This window comes from Triticum aestivum, chromosome 2B, assembly GCF_018294505.1.
Source record: "Triticum aestivum cultivar Chinese Spring chromosome 2B, IWGSC CS RefSeq v2.1, whole genome shotgun sequence".
Classification (NCBI taxonomy): domain Eukaryota; kingdom Viridiplantae; phylum Streptophyta; class Magnoliopsida; order Poales; family Poaceae; genus Triticum; species Triticum aestivum.
Genome location: NC_057798.1, coordinates 94,958,054 through 94,981,260, shown reverse-complemented (window position 1 = coordinate 94,981,260; position 23,207 = coordinate 94,958,054). Strand labels below are relative to the sequence as shown.

At 40.7% G+C, this 23,207-nt stretch overlaps 1 protein-coding gene across 1 annotated transcript; it reads left to right on the top strand.

Annotated features, from left to right (window-relative positions):
- The first annotated feature begins 674 nt into the window (after positions 1-674).
- On the top strand, positions 675-6,490 carry LOC542808 (probable cellulose synthase A catalytic subunit 8 [UDP-forming]). The gene is made up of 14 exons (XM_044466181.1): positions 675-983; positions 1,100-1,292; positions 1,655-1,905; positions 2,005-2,104; positions 2,200-2,389; positions 2,610-2,876; positions 2,971-3,316; positions 3,400-3,537; positions 3,670-3,795; positions 3,881-4,093; positions 4,259-4,514; positions 4,652-4,854; positions 5,140-5,490; positions 5,579-6,490. The coding sequence occupies exons 1-14, from the start codon at positions 960-962 to the stop codon at positions 6,161-6,163; spliced, it is 3,243 nt and encodes a 1,080-aa protein (XP_044322116.1). The 5' UTR covers positions 675-959; the 3' UTR covers positions 6,164-6,490.
- Positions 6,491-23,207: the final 16,717 nt, after the last annotated feature.

Here is a 23,207-nt window from a genome sequence, read left to right as displayed (position 1 = left end):
TGTGCTAGTTTTTTTTGCTATGGGTGTATCTTTTGATTCTAGTTTTGGCTTTCATTATCTTTTGATGCAATGTTCTACAGAACCTAGGGATGCAAGGTGGCGCCCGATCCGCCCCGCTTCATAGTCAAAGTAAATCAACTTAGTTATAATCTTTCCGGCTCAGCTTTAGTTCAGTTTGAACTAAATTCCTGTTTTGGCGGGCTTATGCGGGATGCCCGCTTGCATCCCTAACAGAACCTAAGGATCTGAACCATGTTATTAGTCCGATTGTTTCAATCTCAATGAAATTGGAGGCAATGTTCCTTAGCTTGGAAATAAAATAATTTGCCTCGTATAAATTCTGACATCTGTTTATTCTCTTCTACCTACGCTCTTCATGCGCCGCCTTGCTACAGCAGTATCGTTTAACCGTAGCACCACTTCACTTCCACTCAGCTTGATTGCGCAGCAGTAGTTGAGAAATAATCACACATTTTCCGTGCGCGTCCCACCTACCAGGGGCAGGCAGATCTCCTCCTCCTCCCACGCCAGGGATTCCCCTTTGTCGGTCACCGACGGTGCCCGCTCTCTGCCAGCCCGGCCCCACCCGCCCCAGCTCGCCTTTCTTCCACCTCCCGCCCCGCTGGCCGACGACGATAATTTCTCATCCCAGAATAAACAAAACAGAAACGCGGAGATCCCTCGCCAATGGCCTCCTAATTAATCAAGCCCTCATGGAAACCGACAGCGGAACCAACACACCGCTGGTCTGGTGGCCCGTCCTTTTCACCCCCCCTCCCCTCCCCTCCCCTCCGTCCGGTAGTTAAGCGCCCCGCGCCACCACCACTACTACTAGTAGCAGCGGCACTCCCGCTGCCATCCCCACTGCCCCCCCGAACCCCCCTCCGCGCTCCGCACATTGGGTGGGAGGAGCTGCTCCAGCTCGGTTGTCGGTGCCGGGTGGATCGCCCTGCCGCGCCATGGACGGCGACGCGGACGCCCTGGTGAGCCCCCCTGCGGATCCTTTCCAAGAACCTCGCTTTGCATTTCCCGGGCCGGATCTGCGGTCTGTGGATGTAAAGCCTCGATCTTGACCGCGTCTCGTTGTTGCCGTGTGCAGAAGTCCGGGAGGCACGGGGCCGGGGACGTGTGCCAGATCTGCGCCGACGGGCTGGGCACCACGGTGGACGGCGAGGTCTTCACCGCCTGCGACGTCTGCCGCTTCCCGGTCTGCCGCCCCTGCTACGAGCACGAGCGCAAGGAGGGCACCCAGGCCTGCCTCCAGTGCAAGACCAAGTACAAGCGCCACAGAGGTAACCCCCACCGACGGATCTCTCTCTCTCCCTCTCTCTCTCTCCGCCTGCAATTCGGGGTACAATTGAGCTGAGCGCACCCGACAAGTTTATGCTACGAGTAGTTAACAACAGCCAAAATGGGGATCCCCTTTTGTAGATCTTGCTACTACATCATTCTTGTCGTGAGCTAGTAATGAAGGCCGGACGGTTCCCTTTAGTAGATCTTACACCATTCTTAGAATTTGTTTGTCTGGGTGAATTGTAGCTTTGGAGAACTAGTATATGAAGCCCAATTTTGGACCTACCTCCTAGTCATTGACTGCAATTTAGTGTTGAAACATTTTGCCAAGTCTATGCTGAGCTGTGTGTGGCTTCTTCAGGGAGCCCTCCGATCCGCGGGGAGGAAGGCGATGACACCGATGCCGATGATGGCAGTGACTTCAACTACCCTGCATCTGGCACTGAGGACCAGAAGCAGAAGATTGCTGATAGGATGCGCAGCTGGCGCATGAACACCGGGGGTAGTGGCAATGTTGGCCACCCCAAGTATGACAGTGGCGAGATCGGCCTCTCCAAGTATGACAGTGGAGAGATCCCTAGGGGATACGTCCCTTCAGTCACCAACAGCCAGGTTGGTGCTAAAGAGTTCTATTTAATATAGGTTTTGATGAGAATATCCTGGGTATGCGCTATTGCTCAGTTTGTTGAATTGGATTTTGCTTGCTTGCAGATGTCAGGAGAAATCCCTGGAGCTTCCCCTGATCATCATATGATGTCTCCTACAGGGAACATCAGCAGACGTGCTCCCTTTCCCTATGTGAATCATTCACGTATGTTTGTTTCTTGACATGATCTCTCGTGTTCCATTTTGCAACACTCACTTGAGATGTGAATATAACGATTATTGTTTCGTGCTCCTTGCCAGCAAATCCGTCAAGGGAGTTCTCTGGCAGTATTGGGAATGTTGCCTGGAAAGAGAGAGTCGATGGCTGGAAAATGAAGCAGGACAAGGGTGCAATTCCCATGACTAATGGGACAAGTATTGCTCCCTCTGAAGGTCGGGCAGCTACTGACATCGATGCATCTACTGAATACAACATGGAAGACGCTTTACTGTGAGTTCCAACACCCTCCTCTTCACATTCATATCTTACAGCAGCATCTGCTGTTTGTCAGTACAAAACCTGATTGAAGTTACGAGTTAGGAGATTCCCCTTTATACTTGCACGGCTACTACTAAGCTTTTCTTTTTTGTGAATATTGGCCATGTTCTTTTCATTATAATGTTCTAGCCTACTGTCTTGCAGAATTAATTTTATTTGATCTAAATTACAGGAATGATGAAACTCGCCAGCCTCTATCTAGAAAAGTCCCCATTGCTTCATCCAAAATAAATCCCTACAGAATGGTCATTGTTCTGCGGTTGGTTGTTCTAAGCATCTTCCTGCACTACCGTCTCACAAATCCTGTGCGTAATGCATACCCACTGTGGCTTTTATCTGTTATATGTGAGATTTGGTTTGCTTTATCCTGGATACTGGATCAGTTCCCGAAGTGGTTTCCAATCAACCGGGAGACCTACCTTGATAGACTGGCTTTAAGGTGATCTTCTTAACAGTTTCTTCTGTACTTAGTTGAAGTAGACTTTGTTTATTAACTATTCCTGATGTTGCTACCATTTCATTTCTGTTAACAGGTATGACCGAGAAGGTGAACCGTCTCAGTTGGCTGCTGTTGACATATTTGTCAGTACAGTCGACCCCTTGAAGGAGCCACCTATCGTCACTGCCAACACTGTGCTATCCATTCTTGCTGTTGATTATCCCGTGGACAAGGTCTCTTGCTATGTATCTGATGACGGAGCTTCAATGCTGACTTTTGATGCATTGGCTGAGACTTCAGAGTTTGCTAGGAAATGGGTACCATTTGTGAAGAAGTATGACATTGAACCCAGAGCTCCTGAGTTTTACTTTTGCCAGAAAATTGATTACCTGAAAGACAAAGTCCAGCCTTCATTTGTTAAAGACCGCCGGGCCATGAAGGTGTGTTTGCTTTGTAAACATATAGGTATTGATTTCACATTTTCTGATCCTATGCTTACTTGTCTCACAAAAAACTGTTGTAGAGAGAATATGAAGAATTTAAAATTAGGATAAATGCCCTAGTTTCTAAGGCATTGAAAGTCCCCGAGGAAGGTTGGATCATGCAAGATGGCACACCATGGCCAGGAAACAATACCAGGGATCATCCTGGAATGATTCAGGTTAGCGTATTTCCAATATATACTACTATTACTGAATTGAAAGCTAGACAGGTCTGGTTATCTAGCTATTTTTTTGTATTCCTGTTTAGAAAGTTCATTGCTTGGCTAACTCCTCTTTCTGACCATTCTCAGGTTTTCCTTGGTCACAGTGGTGGCCTTGATACTGAGGGTAATGAGCTCCCCCGTTTAGTTTATGTGTCTCGTGAAAAGCGTCCTGGATTCCAGCACCACAAGAAGGCTGGTGCAATGAATGCCCTTGTGAGTAGTTAATACTCTTACTGAAGTTAAATTGTCTAATTAATTCCATTTGATGGTTCTAATGTCAGATCAATTTTTTCCACAGGTTCGTGTCTCAGCTGTCCTTACTAATGGACAATACATGTTGAATCTTGATTGTGATCACTACATCAACAACAGCAAGGCTGTCCGAGAAGCTATGTGCTTCCTAATGGATCCAAACCTAGGTCCGCAAGTCTGTTATGTGCAGTTCCCACAAAGGTTTGATGGGATTGATAGGAATGATCGATATGCAAACAGGAATACTGTCTTTTTTGATGTAAGTTCGCAGTTCTCTCCTGAATTCACTGGTTCCAAGTAATCAATAGCCTAACATGTGATTCTCCTTTGGATACTTAATAAGTGATGCTAAGATTCTAAGATTGGTTGATGGACTGGTTTTAAAATTTCTAACCATGTCCAATGATTTTTGGGCTTGCTGCAGATTAACTTGAGGGGCCTTGACGGCATTCAAGGACCAGTTTATGTGGGAACTGGTTGTGTTTTCAACAGAACGGCTATCTATGGTTATGAGCCCCCAATTAAGGCGAAGAAGCCAGGTTTCTTGGCATCACTATGTGGGGGCAAGAAGAAGACAAGCAAGTCAAAGAAAAGGAGCTCAGATAAGAAAAAGTCGAACAAGCATGTGGACAGTTCTGTTCCAGTATTCAATCTCGAAGACATAGAGGAGGGTGTTGAAGGTACCATCTTTATTTTCTTGCACCTTCCACCGCCCAATTCTTTATACTGTTTTGTCATCTGCAGCAGTTATTATTGTACATTTCTGGAGTTTTAACCAACATGTAAGAGTATTGACATGTCAGTCAACATGTGGCAGGTGCTGGGTTTGATGATGAGAAATCAGTTCTCATGTCTCAAATGAGCTTAGAGAAGAGATTTGGCCAGTCAGCAGCATTTGTTGCCTCCACTCTGATGGAATATGGTGGTGTTCCTCAGTCCTCCACTCCAGAATCTCTTCTGAAAGAAGCTATCCATGTCATAAGTTGTGGCTATGAGGACAAGTCTGAATGGGGAACTGAGGTAACATAACAATCATTCCAATAATGTTCATTCATATTTTCTATTACACAAAATTTGTGCAAAACAGTAAAATAGAAGTGAGGTACCAGTATGCAAAATTGTGGATGCAACTAGTGTTTTTGTATCTTTGCTCTGGAGAAACAAAATTATGTTAGTACTATTTTGCACAAGTTCATAATACACTTTATACTGGCTATTTTTGTTACGAATTGCAAATGATATGTCTCAGTTGTCATGAGTAAGGCCAGTTCCTGGTTAACTGTAACGAGGTTGTTCTGATTGCAGATTGGTTGGATCTATGGATCTGTCACAGAAGATATTCTCACTGGATTCAAGATGCACGCAAGAGGCTGGCGTTCAGTCTATTGCATGCCGAAGCGCCCAGCTTTCAAGGGATCTGCCCCCATCAATCTTTCAGATCGTCTGAACCAAGTTCTGCGGTGGGCTCTCGGTTCTGTTGAAATTCTTTTCAGCCGGCATTGCCCCTTATGGTATGGGTATGGAGGGCGCCTCAAGTTCCTGGAGAGATTCGCTTACATCAACACCACCATTTACCCACTAACCTCTCTCCCGCTTCTAGTCTATTGTATATTGCCTGCTATCTGTCTGCTCACTGGAAAGTTCATCATGCCAGAGGTAAACATTGGTTGCGTACATCTTTTATTCATTCAGTTGAAAGAGGTTGCAGCAACAAAACTGACCATATTCATTTCTTGGAATGCAGATTAGCAACTTGGCCAGTATCTGGTTCATTGCTCTCTTCCTTTCAATTTTCGCCACTGGTATCCTTGAGATGAGGTGGAGTGGTGTTGGCATTGACGAGTGGTGGAGGAATGAACAGTTCTGGGTCATTGGAGGTATCTCTGCCCATCTGTTTGCCGTCTTTCAGGGTCTTCTGAAGGTGCTTGCCGGTATCGACACCAACTTCACTGTCACCTCAAAGGCTAATGACGAAGAAGGCGACTTTGCTGAGCTCTACATGTTCAAGTGGACGACGCTTCTCATCCCTCCGACGACCATTTTGATCATTAACATGGTCGGTGTCGTTGCTGGTACCTCCTACGCCATCAACAGTGGTTACCAATCATGGGGGCCGCTCTTTGGGAAGCTCTTCTTTGCCTTCTGGGTGATTGTTCACTTATACCCATTCCTCAAGGGTCTTATGGGCAGGCAAAACCGCACACCGACGATTGTCATCGTCTGGGCTGTCCTCCTCGCTTCTATCTTCTCCTTGCTGTGGGTTCGTGTTGATCCATTCACTACCCGTCTCGCTGGCCCAAATATCCAAACCTGTGGCATCAACTGCTAGGAAAGTGGGAGTTTGTAGAGACAGAAAATATAACAGTGATCGAGCGACCACCTGTGGAGCCAGAGAATATTTATGCTGGGGTTGCGAATTACTATGTTTGAGAAAGTTGTCAAAATTGAGAAAACACATTTGTAAATAGATGTAATAGACCATCTACCGTTTTCATGAGGTTAAGATCTTTTTTTGGAACAAAGGAATCTCATTGGATTGTAAACCTATAGGAATTTTCCTATGAGGCACTTTGTATCGTAGGAATGGACCTATGAATTCTTGTATTTATTATTTATATAAATTATTCCTGTCCTTCACATTTTGGAGGAGTTTCTATACATGAGGTCCAACCTCATGGTGAAATTTCTTTTGGGAAGTCTCTCTCCATGTAGGAAACCATTTTCTGCAAAATTGTTGTAGTGCATCCAAGCAACAACTTCTGTGAAATTCTCACAGTTTCCGTTTATGCAGAAATGGGCAACACAAGACACTGAATTCATGTATTTCTTTTACCTATTCCTATGTTTTTGGTTTTTGCATTCCAAACGGCATACTGAGTATAACCATAGTGAAATGACCAATTTTTTATTGCTTAGTTTATTTTTCTCTCTGTAGAAGTTGTCGATCATTAGGTACTCAAATATCTTGTTTGGATTTAGAAGCCATTATTCCAAAATATATATTGGGTTCGTTAGGATAAGCATTTGACCAACAATTGCTATGCCAACATATATTTTCTGTGGCATAAGATTAGTGTCATTGTATTCGTATCCCAAAGTATTTATTGTCTCCATGATTTTGTATCACAAAATTTACATATTGATGGAGTAGTAGTTACATTTTGGCTCTACTTATGTAAGAAAAACATATGCACAAAGGGTATGTCCATTGCATAGGCGTTTAAGAACTAAAAATATCAGAAAATTGCCTTAGCGTTTGTATAAGAGCACACCCTCCAACGCTCTACACCTTAATGAAGGGCAATCGACGGTAGCTGCTCCGGTTTTGGATGATTGCAGAGAGATACTTAGAGACTTAGGGAAGGTTAATCTTGAGCATTGTAAAAGAGAGTTAAATATAACAGCTCATGTGCTAGCTTAGCTGATTATGGACGTGCAAGTGACCTGTCTATTGTTGGGGAACGTTGCATGGAAAACAAAAAATTTCTATGCACACGCAAGATTTATCCATGGAGATGCATAGCTATGAGAGGGGGAGTGCATCTTCATACCCTTGTAGATCGCTAAGTGGAAGCGTTTATCATGCGGTTGATGTAGTCGTACTTTTCGCAATCCGATCACGATCTAACCGATCTAGTGCCGAACGGACGACACCTCTGAGTTTAGCACACGTGCAGCTCGATGACGTCTCCTAAAGATACCTCTCCGTCATACGGAGTGACAAATCCCAATCTCGATTCACGCCAACTCAACAGACATCTTCGGAGATACCTGTAGAGCATCTTTATGATCACCCAGTTATGTTGTGACCTTTGATAGCACACAAGGTATCCCTCTAGTATCCGGGAGTTGCATGATCTCATGGTCGAAGAAACATGTATTTGGCATTAAGAAAGCAGTAGCAATAAACTGAACGATCATATGCTAAGCTAACGGATAGGTCTTGTCCATCACATCATTCTCCTAATGATGTGATCTCATTATCAAGTGACAACTCATGTCCATGGTTAGAAAATCTTAACCATCTTTGATCAACGAGCTAGTCTAGTAGAGGCTCACTAGGACACGGTATTGTTTATGTATTCACAAATGTATTTAAGTTTTTGAGCAATACAATTCTAGCATGAATAATAAACCTTTATCACGAACAAGAAAATATAATAATAATAACTTTATTATTGTCTCTAGGGCATATTTCCATCAGTCTCCCACTTGCACTAGAGTTAATAATCTAGTTCACATCGCCATGTGATTAACACCCATATTTCACATCACAATGTGACTAACACCCAAAGAGTTTACTAGAGTCAATAATCTAGTTCACATCGCCATGTTATTAACACCCAAAGAGTACTAAGGTGTGATCATGTTTTGCTTGAGAGAGGTTTAGTCAAGGGGTCTGCCACATTCAAATCCATATGTATTTTGCAAATTTCTATGTCAACAATGCTCTCCATGGAGCTAGTCTAGCCAATTGCTCCCACGTTCAATACGTATCCAGACTGAGACTCAGAGTCATCCGGATTTGTGTTAAAACTTGCATTGACGTAACCCTTTATGACGAACTCTTTATCACCTTCATAATCGAGAAACATTTCCTTATTCCTCTTTAGGTACCTAATGATAATTTTGACCGCTGTCCAGTGGTCCACTCCTGGATCACAATTGTGCCCCCTTGCCAAACTCATGGCAAGGCACACAACAAGACTGACACACAACACGACATACTTTATAGAACCTATGGCCGAGGCATAGGGAATGACTTTCATTCTCTCTCTATCTTCTGCTGTGGTCGGGCTTTGAGTCTTACTCAACTTCACACCTTGCAACACAGGTAAAATAACCCTTTCTTTGACTGATCCATTTTGAACTTCTTCAAAAGTTTGCCAAGGTATGTGCTTTGTGAAAGTCCTATTAAGCGTCTCGATCTATCCCTATAGATCTTGATGCCCAATATGTAAGTAGCTTCATCGAGGTCCTTCATTGAAAAATTCTTATTCAAGTATCCTTTTATGCTATCCAGAAATTCTATATCATTTCCAATCAGCAATATGTCATCCACATATAATATCAGAAATGCTACAGAGCTCCCACTCACTTTCTTGTAAATATAGGCTTCAACTATAGGTCTGTATAAAATCATATGCTTTGATCACCTCATCAAAGCGTATATTCCTACTCTGAGATGCTTTCACCAGTCCATAGATGGATCGCTGGAGCTTGCACACTTTATCAGCACCTATATGATCGACAAAACCTTCTGGTTGCATCATATACAACTCTTCTCTAAGAAATCCATTAAGGAATGCAGTTTTGACGTCCATTTGCCAGATTCATAATCATAAAATGCGGCAATTGCTAATATGATTCGGTCAGACTTAAGTATCGCTACTGGTGAGAAATTCTCATCGTAGTCAACCCCTTGAACTTGTCGATAACCTTTTGCAACAAGTCAATTTTTGTAGACAATGATATTACCATCAGCGTCCGTCTTCTTCTTGAAGATCTATTTATTCTCAATGGCTTGCCGATCATCGGGCAAGTCCACCAAAGTCCATACTTTGTTCTCATACATGGATCCAATCTCAGATTTCATGGCCTCAAGCCATTTATCGGAATTTGGGCTCATCATAGCTTCTTCATAGTTCGTAGGTTCACCGTGGTCTAATAACATGACTTCCAGGACAGGATTATCATACCACTCTGGTGTGGAACGTGTTCTGGTTGACCTACGAAGTTCAGTAGTAACTTGATCTGAAGTTTCATGATCATCATCATTAGCTTCCTCTCTAGTTGGTGTAGGCATCACGGAAATGTTTTCCCCTAGTGTGATACTTTCCAATTCGAGAGAAGGTACACCTACCTCATCAAGTTCTACTTTCCTCCCACTCACTTCTTTCGAGAGAAACTCCTTCTCTAGAAAGGACCCATTCTTGGCAACAAAGATCTTGCCTTCGGATCTGTGGTAGAAGGTATACCTAATGATCTCTTTAGGGTATACTTTGAAGACACACTTTTCCGCTTTCCGTTCGAGCTTATCAGGCTGAAACTGTTTGACATAAACATCGCATCCCCAAACTTTAAAAAAGGACAGCTTAGGTTTCTTGCCAAACCAAAGTTCGTACGACGTCGTCTCAATGGATTTAGACGGTGCCCTATTTAATGTGAATGCGGCTGTCTCTAATGCATAACCCCAAAATGATAAAGGCAAATCGGTAAGAGACATCATAGAACGCACCATATCCAATAAAGTACGATTATGACGTTTGGACACACCATTACGCTGTGGTGTTCCAGGTGGTGTGAGTTGTGAAACAATTCCACATTGTTTTAAATCAAGGCCAAACTCGTAACTCAAATGTTCACCTCCACGATCAGCTCGTAGAAATTTTATTTTCTTGCTATGATGATTCTCTACCCTACTCTAAAATTCTTTGAACTTTTCAAATATTTCAGATTTGTGTTTCATCAAGTAGATATACCCATATCTACTCAAATCATCTGTAAAGGTTAGAAAATAACGATACCCGCCGCGTACCTCAACACATCGGACCGCATACATTGGTACGTATTATTTCCAATAAGTCATTAGCTCGCTCCATTGTTCCAAAGAATGGAGTTTTAGTCATCTTGCCCACGATGCATGGTTCGCAAGTATCAAATGATTCATAATCAAGTGATTCCTAAAATCCCCCCGCATGGAGTTTCTTCATGCGCTTTACACCAATATGACCTAAACGGCAGTGTCACAAGTATTTTGCACTATCATTATCAACTTTGCATTTTTTGGCATCAATATTATGAATATATGTATCACTACGATCGAGATTCAATAAACCATTCACATTGGGTGTATGACCATAGAAGATTTTATTCATGTAAACATAACAACAATTATTCGCTGACTTAAATGAATCACCATATGGCAATAAACACGATCTAATCTTTTTCATGCTCAACGCAAACACCAAATAACATTTATTCAGACTCAACATTAATCCCGAAGGTAGAGGGAGTGTGCGATGGTGATCATATCAATCTTGGAAACACTTCCAATGCTCATCGTCACCTCGCCCTTAACTAGTCTCCGTTTATTCTGCAACTCCTGTTTCGAGTTACTAATCTTAGTAATCAAACCGATATCAAATACCCAGGGGCTACTATGAGCACTAGTAAGGTACACATCAATAACATGTATTTTCAAATATACCTTTGTTTACTTAGTCATCCTTCTTATTTGCCAAGTATTTGGGGCAGCTCCGCTTCCAGTGACCATTTCCTTTGCAGTAGAAGCACTCAGTTTCAGGCCTGGGTCCAGCTTTGGGATTCTTCACAGGAGCGGCAACTTGCTTGCCATTCTTCTTGAAGTTCCTTTTGTTTCCCTTGCCCTTTTTATTGAAACTAGTGGTCTTGTTAACCATCAACACTTGATGCTCCTTGATTTCTACCTCCGCCGATTTCAGCATCGCGAAGAGATTTGGGAATCGTTTCTGTCACCCCTTGCATATTTATAGTTCATACGGAGCTCTAGTAGCTTGGTGATAGTGACTGGAGAAATCTGTCAACCACTATCTTATCTGGAAGATTAACTCCCACTTGATTCAAGTGATTGTAGTACCCAGACATTCTGAGCACATGCCCACTGTTTGAGATATTCTCCTCCATCTTGTAGGCAAAGTACTTGTCAGAGGTCTCAAACCTCTCAACACGGGCATGAACCTGAAATACCAATTTCAGTTCTTGGAACATCTCATATGTTCCATGGCATTCAAACCGTCTTTGGAGCCCCAATTATAAGCCATAAAGCATGGCACACTAAACTATCAAGTAGTCATCAGATTGAGCTTGCCAAACATTCATAACGTCCGCATCAGCTCCTGCAATAGGTCTGTCATCTAGCGGTGCATCAAGGACGTAATTCGTCTATGCAGCAATGAGGATAATCCTCAGATCACGGACCCAGTCCGCATTATTTCTACCATCATCTTTCAACTTAGTTTTCTCTAGGAACGTATCAAAAATAGGGGAGCTACATCATGAGCTATTGATCTACAACATAATTTGCAAAGACATTTTGACTATGTTCATGATAAATTTTTGTTCAGTTAATCAAATTACTAATGAACTCCCACTTAAGTCAACATCACTCGAGTTGTCTAAGTGATACATGATCCATATCAACTAAACCTAGTCCAATCATCACGTGAGATGGAGTAGTCTTCAATGGTGAACATCTTCATGTTGATCATATCTACTATATGACTCATGTTCGACCTTTCGGACTCCAGTGTTCCGAGACCATGTCTGTACATGCTAGGCTTGTCAAGTTGAACCCAAGTATTCCACGTGTGTAAATTTAGCTTACACCCGTTGTATGTGAACATAGAGTCTATCACACCCGATCATCACGAGGTGCTTCGAAATGACGAACTTTAGCAACAACGCATACTCGGGGAGAACACTTTTATCTTGAAATTTAGTGAGGGATCATCTTATAATGCTACCGTCATTCTAAGCAAAATAAGATGCATAAAGGATAAACATCACATGCAATCAAAATACGTGACATGATATGGCCATCATCATCTTGTGCTTTTGATCTCCATCTCCAAAGCATCGTCATGATCTCCATCATCACTGGCTCCACACCTTGATCTCCATCGTTGCGTCATGCCCGTCTCGCCAACTATTGCTTCTATAACTATTTCTAACGCATAGCAATAAAGTAAAACAACTACATGGCGCTTGTATTTCATACAATAATTAAGAGACAACCCTAAGGCTCCTGCCCGTTGTCGATGTTACAAAACATGATCATCTCATACAACAACGTATATCACACCACGTCTGTTGGGGAACGTAGCATGCAATTTCAAAAAAATTCCTACGCTTACGCAAGATCTATCTAGGAGATGCATAGCGACGAGAGGGGGAGAGTGTTGATACGTCTCCAATGTATCTATAATTTTTGATTGTTCCATGCTGTTATATTATCATTCTGGGATGTTTTGCAATCATTTTATATCATTTTTTGGTACTAACCTATTGACACAGTGCCCAGTGCCAGTTGCTGTTTTCTGCATGTTTTTTACATCACAGGAAATCAATATCAAACGGAGTCCAAATGCAACGCAACTCATGGAGGAATTTTTTTGGGCCAGAAGAAAGCTAATTGGCCAAGGAAGCACCTGAGGGGCTGCTCGAGGGGAGTAGCACCCACCAGGGTGCGCCAGGAGGCCCATGCGCGCCTCGGGGGGTTGTGCCCACCTCGGGTGCCACCCGAACCACCTCTTTGCTCTATAAATACCACAATATTCCAGAAACCCTAGGGGAGTCGATGAAATTTTGATCCAGCCGCCGTAGAGTCTAGAACCACCAGATCCATTCTAGACACCGTCATGGAGGGGTTCACCACTTCCATTGGTGCCTCTTCTATGATGCGTGAGTAGTTCTTTGTAGACCCGCGGGTCCATAGTTAGTAGCTAGATGGCTTCCTCTCTCTCTCTTGATTATCAATACAATGGTCTCTTGGAGATCCATATGATGTAAGTCTTTTGGCGGTGTGTTTGTTGGGATCCGATGAACTTTGAGTTTATGATCAGATCTATGTTTTTATCCATGAAAGTTATTTGAGTCTTCTTTGATCTCTTATATGCATGATTTCTTATAGCCTCGTATATCTTCTCCGATATTTGGCTTTTGTTTGGCCAACTTGATCTATTTATCTTGCAATGGGAAGTGGTACTTTGTAGTGGGTTCAATCTTATGATGCTTGATCCTAGTGACAGAAGGGGAACCGACACGTATGTATCATTGCTACTAAGGATAACAAGATGAGATCTATATCTGCCGCAATAGATAAACGGATCTCGTCTACATCATGTCATTGTTCTTATTGCATTACTCTGTTTTCTCATGAACTTAATACACCAGATGCATGCTGGATAGCGGTCGATGTGTGGAGTAATAGTAGTAGATGCAGGCAGGAGTCGGTGTACTAATCTTGGACGTGATGCCTATATAATGATCATTGCCTGGATATCATCATGATTATTTGAAGTTCTATCAATTGCCCAACAGTAATTGTTTTCCCATCGTTTGCTATTTTTCTCGAGAGAAGCCACTAGTGAAACCTACGGCCCCCGGGTCTCTTTTCATCATATTTGCCTTTGCGATCTATTTTCTCTTGAATTTATTTTCATATCTATTAAACCAAAAATACAAAAATATCTTGCTGCAATTTATTTGTTCTGTGATCTATTTATCGTATCTACCACTTTTTACCTCACGTTATCTACCTACTTGAGGCGCCGTACCCGAAAGGGATTGACAACCCCTTTAACACGTCGGGTTGCAAGTATTTGTTATTTGTGTGCAGGTGCTGTTTACATGGTGTGAGGAGGTTCTCCTACTGGTTCAATAACCTTGGTCTCATCACTGAGGGAAATACCTACCGTCGCTATACTGCATCATCCCTTCCTCTTTGGGGAAATACCGACGTAGTTCTAGCAGACATCAAAAGGAATTTCTAGCGCCGTTGCCGGGGAGGATCTTCAACATCAACCAGGTTCCTAATCACAAATATCATCTCCTTGCAATTTACATTATTTTCCATTTGCCTCTCGTTTTCCTCCCCCCACTTCACAAAAATTTACCGTTTTATTCGCCCTCTTTTCCGTTCGCCGTTTTCTCGTCAGATCTCTTCTTTGCTTGTGTGCCATGTGTCTTCTATTTGCTTGCATCTTTGCTTGCTAAATATCTCTTGATATGGATCCTCATCCACTTGCTAATATTTTTAAGAGATCCAATTATCATGAAACAAATTGCTAGTGATTTGAGTACACTAGATTATCTTTATGAAGTTTTGCTTGAGATTCGTGAATCTGAAAATTGTGATGAAGAAATTTATGAAGTGATTCATGATAGCCCTTTGAATGAAAAGCATGATTGCAATGATTTTACTATAAATTCTACTCCAAGCTTGGGGATGCTAATTTTGCTATGTCCACTACTTATTGCAATGATCATGATTGGGGTGCTTCTTCTTATGATCTTGAAAATTTATTTAAGCCCCATGATGAATATGAGATTGATAATAATGTTTGCAATAATATTGAAAGTGGGTTTGGAAGAGTGTCAACTTTAGATCCCACTACTTTGGAGAATGTTCAATCTTATGAATTTTTTGATAAAAGTGGGTTTGGAGAGGTCATGACTTTAGTTAATGTTAATCCCACTATTTTGGAAGAGTGTCAACTTTGCATGCATGTGGATCGTGTTGAGAATATGTTATGTGATAGATATTTTGTTGTATTTGCTTATTCCTACATGTAATTATTATGAGAGAGGAAAATATGGTTGTAGAAATTTTCGTGTTACCAAATTACCGCTCGTCATGTCGAGATTGCTATCATCTCTTTCTTTTTTCCTTGCATATGCTAGTTTTTTCTTTCCTTGATAATTTGTTTGCTTATAAAATGCCTATGTATAGGAAGTATGTTAGACTTAAATGAGTTTGTCACATGGTTTATGATGCTCTCTTTGTGGTTCAAATCTTATCTTTCTTGAGAGCATCAATAAAATCTCATGCCTACCTAGGGGCGTAAAACGATAGCGCTTGTTGGGGGGCAACCCAATGAATAAAATTTATTTTTGATTTTTTTGCTTTCTATTCTTGAGTGTTAGCACAATTATTCTAATGTTATGATTGTGTTTTTTTGTTTTTTAGTTAGTGTTTGTGCCAAGCAATGCCTTTGGGAAGACTTGGGTGAAAGTTTATTCGATCTTGCTGAAAAACAGAAACTTTTGCGCTCACAAGATTCCTTGTCATTTTTTTACAGAAGAGTGATTTTAAGTTGATTATTTTTGAAGAGGATTAACAGACAAATTCCTCACGTCCACCAATTTATTTCATAATTTTTGGAGTTATATAAGTATTCGAAATTTTCAGATTTCTACAGATTGTTCTGTTTTCTTTGTGTTGTGAGCTTGTTTTGATGATTCTATGGTTTTATTTGATGAGTTTTTGCCATAGAAAAGTTGGAATACAGTAGATATAATGCAAAAAAAAAACAAGAATAGGTTTTCTACAATACTTATAGTAGTGGTTTGGTTTCTTATACTAACGGATCTCACGAAGGTTTTGTTTGAGTTTTGTGTGATTGAAGTTTTCAAGTTTTGGGTTATCTTACGATGGATGAAGGAATAAGGATAAGCGAAAGGCTAAGCTTGGGGATGCCCGAGGCACCCCAAGATAATATTCAAATAAGTAGCAAGCAACTAAGCTTGGGGATGCCCCCGAGTGGCATCCCCGCTTTCTTCTAACAACCATCGGTATTTTACTTGAAACTATATTTTTATTCATCACATGATATGTGTTTTGCTTGGAGCGTCTTGTATGATATGAGTCTTTGCTTGTTTTTCTTTGTGTTGTAAGTGTTGAATCCTTGCTGGACACACCCTTTTAAGAGAGCCAAAAATTATGCTATGCTTGCTCCTATGCTTCACTTAAATTTTTAGAGCCATGAACTTGCTCTAGTACTTCACTTATACCTTTTTGAGCATGGTGTGCTTTGTTAATTTTGTAGAAATGCTCTCATGCTTCACTCAGATTTATTTGGGAGTTAGTAGATTTTTAAGAAATTCTCTCTTGCTTCACTTAGATTATTTTGAGAGAAAGAAAATTTTTTTATGCTCATGATCTTCACTTATATTTGTTTGAGCTTATCAAAAGCAACATATGAAAATAATCCCAAAGTGATAGATATCCAAGGAGGATATAATAAAAACTTTCATGAAGATCATTGGACAAAATAAACTTGATTCTTAGTAATGGTTTTGAGATATGATGATATGATATGTGAGTCATGTTGATGAGTAATTGTGCTTTAGTAAGAATATTGATGTTAAGGTTTGTGATTCCCTATGCAAGCACGAAAGTCAATAGTTATGCAATGAAATTTATATCCTACTTATGGTGCATTATTCGGTGTTACTTATGCTTAATGCTTGGGTACGAGATTTTTCGCTTTTTGGTTGGTCGCTTCTCAATCTTTTTGCTAGCCTTCATTTTGCACTAAGTATGATCACTACTTGTGCATCCAAAACCCTTTAAACCAGTTTTGCCTTATGAGTCCACTATACCTACCTATATGCGGTATTTCCATGCCGTTCTAAGCAAATTTGCATGTGCCATCTCTAATATTCAAAATAAATTTCTCTTTTGTGTGCTCTACTACTCGCGAGGCGGTAAAGGGTAGCCAATATTTTCCATGCTAGATGTGTTATTCTCACGATGAGTGTTTATTCACTTGTCATTGCACGAGAGTACGACAAAGGTACTAGGGATGCCCAGTCCCGAAATGAATAAATGAATTTACTTTATGCTGTCAAATAATAAATTCCTTGGAAAGTGTTGGTATGGAGGTCACCCGTGGATATGGTTAGCCATGGAAAGTGAAAGTTATGGTGGAAAAAGTAATAAACTTTATTTTCTGTTTGGGAACCGCCTATGATGTATCTAGCATGGAAAGTGTTGTGATGCTCCAAGTCATTTCCGTTGGTAGGAAAAGTATGCCTCTCAAAAATAATTTTATCTCTCAATTTAAGCTTTGAGCTCTGGCACCTCTACAAATCCCTACTTCCCTCTGCGAAGGGCCTTTCTTTTACTTATGCGATTTTTATTTTGAATTTGAGTCTCCATCTTCTCTTATAAAGCACCAACTAAGGGGCACTATGATCGTATTTGAGCATTGGGTGTAGCTAATATTCGAGTGTGTTTCATGAATGGATCAATGATTGAGCATGATGGGCTAGGGATAACTTGCTTTAGTGTTGATATTGTGAAAGACATGGTTGCTTGTTGGTATGCTTGAGTATTAAAGTCTTCATGTCAAAACTAGACTATTGCTTTGAATCATATAAAAGTCCATATGTCCATGCTATAAAGAAAAGAATGTGATGAACATGTTAGGCAACATTCCACATCAAAAATTCTATTTTTATCATTTACCTACTCGAGGACGAGCAGGAATTAAGCTTGGGGATGCTGATACGTCTCCAACGTATCTATAATTTTTGTTTGTTCCATGCTGTTATATTATCATTCTTGGATGTTTTACAATCATTTTATATCATTTTTTGGTACAAACCTATTGACATAGTGCCCAGTGCGAGTTGCTGTTTTTTGCATGTTTTTTACATCGCAGGAAATCAATATCAAACGGAGTGCAAATGCAATGCAAATCCTGGAGGATTTTTTTTGGGCCAGAAGAAGGCCAATGGGCCAAGGAAGCACTTGAGGGGCTGCTCGAGGGGAGCAGCACCCACCAGGGCGCGCTAGGAGGCCCAGGCGCGCCTCGGGGGGTTGTGCCCACCTCGGGTGCCCCCCTAACCACCTCTTTGTTCTATAAATACGACAATATTCCAGAAACCCCAGGGTAGTCGATGAAATTTTGATCCAGCCGCCGCAGAGTCCAGAACCACCAGATCCAATCTAGACACCGTCATGGAGGGGTTCACCACTTCCATCGGTGCCTCTTCTATGATGCGCGAGTAGTTCTTTGTAGACCTGCAGGTCCGTAGTTAGTAGCTAGATGGCTTCCTCTCTCTCTCTTGATTATCAATACAATGGTCTCTTGGAGATCCATATGATGTAAGTCTTTTGGCGGTGTGTTTGTTGGGATCCGATGAACTTTGAGTTTATGATCAGATCTATGTTTTTATCCATGAAAGTTATTGAGTCTTCTTTGATCTCTTATATGCATGATTGCTTATAGCCTCATATTTCTTCTCTGATATTTGTGTTTTGTTTGGACAACTTGATCTATTTATCTTGCAATGGGAAGAGGTACTTTGTAGTGGGTTCGATCTTACGGTGCTTGATCCTAGTGACGGAAGGGGAACCGACACGTATGTATCGTTGCTACTAAGGATAACAAGATGAGATCTATATCTGCCGCAATAGATAAATGGATCTTGTCTACATCATGTCATCGTTCTTATTGCATTACTCCGTTTTCTCATGAACTTAATACACTAAATGCATGCTGGATAGCGGTCGATGTGTGAAGTAATAGTAGTAGATGCAGGCAAGAGTCGGTCTATTAATCTTGGACGTGATGCCTATATAATGATCATTGCCTGGATATCATCATGATTATTCGAAGTTCTATCAATTGCCCAACAATAATTGTTTTCCCACCATTTGCTATTTTTCTCGAGAGAAGCCACTAGTGAAACCTACGGCCCCCGGGTCTCTTTTCATCATATTTGCCTTTGCCATTGATATGTCTCCAACATATCTATAATTTTTGATTGCTACATGCTATTATATTACCTGTTTTGGATGTTTATGGGCTTTACTTTACACTTTATATCATTTTTGGGACTAACCTACTAACCGGAGGCCCAGCCCGAATTGCTGTTTTTTTGCCTATTTCAGTGTTTCGCAGAAAAGGAATATCAAACGGAGTCCAAACGGAATGAAACCTTCGGGAGCGATCGTTTTGGAACAAACGCAATCCAGGAGACTTGGAGTGGACGTCAAGAAGCGAACAAGGCGGCCACGAGGGTGCCCGGCACGCCCTAAGGGGGTGGGCGTGCCCCCACCCTCGTGGGCCCCTCGAGCATCAACCGACCTACTTCTTCGTCCTATATATATCCACGGACCCCAAAAACATCCAGGAGCACCATGAAAAACTATTTCCACCGCCGCAACCTTCTGTATCCGCGAGATCCCATCTTGGAGCCTTTGCCGGCGCTCCGCCGGAGGGGGAATCAACCACAGAGGGCCTCTCCATCATCACCAAGGCATCTCCGATGAGTTGTGAGTAGTTTAGCACAGACCTTCGGGTCCATAGTTATTAGCTAGATGGCTTCTTGTCTCTCTTTGACTCTCAATACAAAGTTCTCCTTCCTCTTCTTGGAGATCTATTCGATGTAACTCTTTTTGCGGTGTGTTTGTCGAGATCCGATGAATAGTGGGTTTATGATCAAGTTTATCTATGAGAAATATTTGAATCTCCTCTAAATTCTTTTATGTATGATTGGTTATCTTTGCAAGTCTCTTCGAATTATTAGTTTGGTTTGGCCTACTAGATTGATCTTTCTTGCAATGGGAGAAGTGCTTAGCTTTGGGTTCAATCTTGCGGTGTCCTTTCCCAGTGACAGCAGGGGCAGCAAGGCACGTATTGTATTGTTGCCATCGAGGATAAAAAGATGGGGTTTATATCATATTGCTTGAGCTTATCCCTCTACATCATGTCATCTTGATTAATGCGTTACTCTGTTCTTATGAACTTAATACTCTAGATGCAGGCAGGAGTCGGTCGATGTGTGGAGTAATAGTAGTAGATGCAGAATCGTTTCGATCTACTTGTTGCGGACGTGATGCCTATATACATGATCATGCCTAGATATTCTCATAACTATGCACTTTTCTATCAATTGCTCGACAGTAATTTGTTCACCCACCGTAATACTTATGCTATCTTGAGAGAAGCCACTAGTGAAACCTATGGCCCCCGGGTCTATTCTCTATCATATAAGTTTCCAATCTACTTTTATTTGCATCTTTTATTTTCCAATATATCACAAAAATACCAAAAATATTTATCTTATCATATTATCTCTATCAGATCTCACTTTCGCAAGTGGCCGTGAAGGGATTGACAACCCCTTTATCGCATTGGTTGCGAGGTTCTTGTTTGTTTGTGTAGGTGTGTGGGACTTGTGAGGAGCCTCCTACTGGATTGATACCTTGGTTCTCAAAACTGAGGGAATACTTATGCTACTTTGCTGCATCACCCTTTGCTCTTCAAGGGGAAAACCAACGCATGCTCAAGAGGTAGCAAGAAGGATTTCTGGCGCCGTTGCCGGGGAGGTCTTCGCTCAAGTCAAGACATACCAAGTACCCATCACAAACTCATCTCCCTCACATTACATTATTTGCCATTTGCCTCTCGTTTTCCTCTCCCCCACTTCACCTTTGCTATTTTATTCGCCCTCTCTTTCCCTATCACCTTTTTTTCACTTGCCTCTTGTGTGCTTGTGTGTTGGATTGCTTGTCACAATGGCTCAAGATAATACTAAATTGTATGATTTTTCCAATACCAATAATAATGATTTCCTTAGCACTCCGATTGCCCCTCTTAATGATGTTGAATCTTGTGAAATCAATGCTGTTTTGTTGAATCTTGTTATGAAAGATCAATTCTCCGGCCTTCCTAGTGAAGATGCCGCTACTCATTTAAACAACTTTGTTGATTTATGCGATATGCAAAAGAAGAAAGACATGGATAATGATATTGTTAAATTGAAGTTATTTCCGTTTTCACTTAGCGACCACGCTAAAACTTGGTTTTCATCTTTGCCTAAAAATGGTATTGATTCTTGGAATAAGTGCAAAGATGCTTTTATCTCTAAATATTTTCCTCCCGCTAAGATCATCTCTCTTAGAAACGATATTATGAATTTTAAGCAACTTGATCATGAGCATGTTGCACAATCTTGGGAGAGGATTAAATTAATGATACGTAATTGCCCTACACATGGTTTGAATTTGTGGATGATCATACAAATTTTTTATGCCGGATTGAATTTTGCTTCTAGAAATCTTTTACATTCAGCCGCGGGAGGCACTTTTATGGAAATCACTTTAGGAGAAGCTACTAAACTACTAGATAATATTATGGTTAGTTATTCTCAATGGCACACCGAAAGATCTACTAGTAAAAAGGTTCATGCTATAGAAGAAATTAATGTTTTGAGTGGAAAGATGGATGAACTTATGAAATTGTTTGCTACTAAAAGTGCCCCTATTGATCCTAATGATATGCCTTTGTCTACTTTGATTGAGAATAATAATGAATCTATGGATGTGAATTTTGTTGGTAGGAATAATTTTGGTAACAACGCTTATAGAGGAAACTTTAATCCCAGTCCGTTTCCTAGTAATTCCTCTAATAATTATGGTAATTCCTACAACAACTCTTATGGAAATTTTAATAATATGCCCTCTGATTTTTAGATTAGTGTTAAAGAATTTATGAATTCTCAAAAGAATTTCAATGCTTTGCTTGAAGAAAAATTGCTTAAAGTTGATGAATTGGCTAGGAACGTGGATAGAATTTCTCTTGATGTTGATTCTTTGAAACTTAGATATATTCCACCTAAGCATGATATCAATGAGTCTCTCTAAGCCATGAGAATTTCCATTGATGAGTGCAAAGAAAGAACCGTTAGGATGCGTGCTAAGAAAGATTGCTTTGTAAGAGCGTGTTCTTCTAATTTTCATGAAAATAATGATGAATATCTAAAAGTTATTGATGTGTCTCTTATTAAATACCTATTTTTCAATATGAATCGTAATAATGATGCGACTAGAGGTGAATCAACTTTAGTTATAAAGCTTTCCAATGATTTGGAGTATTTTGATCTTGATGCTAAAATTGGTAAAAGTGGGATTGGAGAGATTAAAACTTTACATAGCAATGAACCCACTACTTTGGATTTCAAGGAATTTAATTATGATAATTGTTCTTTAATAGATTATATTTCTTTGTTGCAATCCGTGTTGAATTCTCCTCATGCTTATAGCCAAAATAAAGCTTCTACTAAACATATCGTTGATGCTTTGATGCAATCTTATGAGGAAAACTTGAATTAGAAGTTTCTATCCCTAGAAAACTTTATGATGAGTGGGAACCTACAATAAAAATTAAAATAAAAGATCATGAATGATATGCTTTGTGTGATTTGGGTGCTACTGTTTCCATGATTCCAAAAACTTTATGTGATATGCTTGGTTTCCGTGAATTTGATGATTGCTCTTTAAATTTGCACCTTGCAGATTCCACAATTAAGAAACCTATGGGAAGGATTAATGATGTTCTTATTGTTGCAAATAGGAATTATGTGCCCATAGATTTTATCATTCTTGATATAGATTGCAATCTTTCATGTCTTATTCTTGGTAGACCTTTCCTTAGAACGATTGATGCAATTATTGATATGAAGGAAGGAAATATTAGATTCTAATTTCCGTTAAGGAAAAGCATGGAACACTTTCGTAGAAAGAAAATTAAATTACCTTATGAATCTATTATGTGAGCCACTTATGAACTGAATGCCAAATATGGCAACACTTAGATCTATTCTCGCTTTTATGCCTAGCTAGGGGCGTGAAACGATAGCGCTTGTTGGGAGGCAACCCAATTTTATTTTTGTTCCTTGATTTTTTGCTTCTGTTTAGTAATAAATAATTCATCTAGCCTGTGGTTATATGTGGTTTTATGTTTTCATTAGTGTTTGTTCCAAGTAGAACCTATAGGATCATCTTGGGTGAAAGTTAATTTGATTCTGCTGAAAAACAG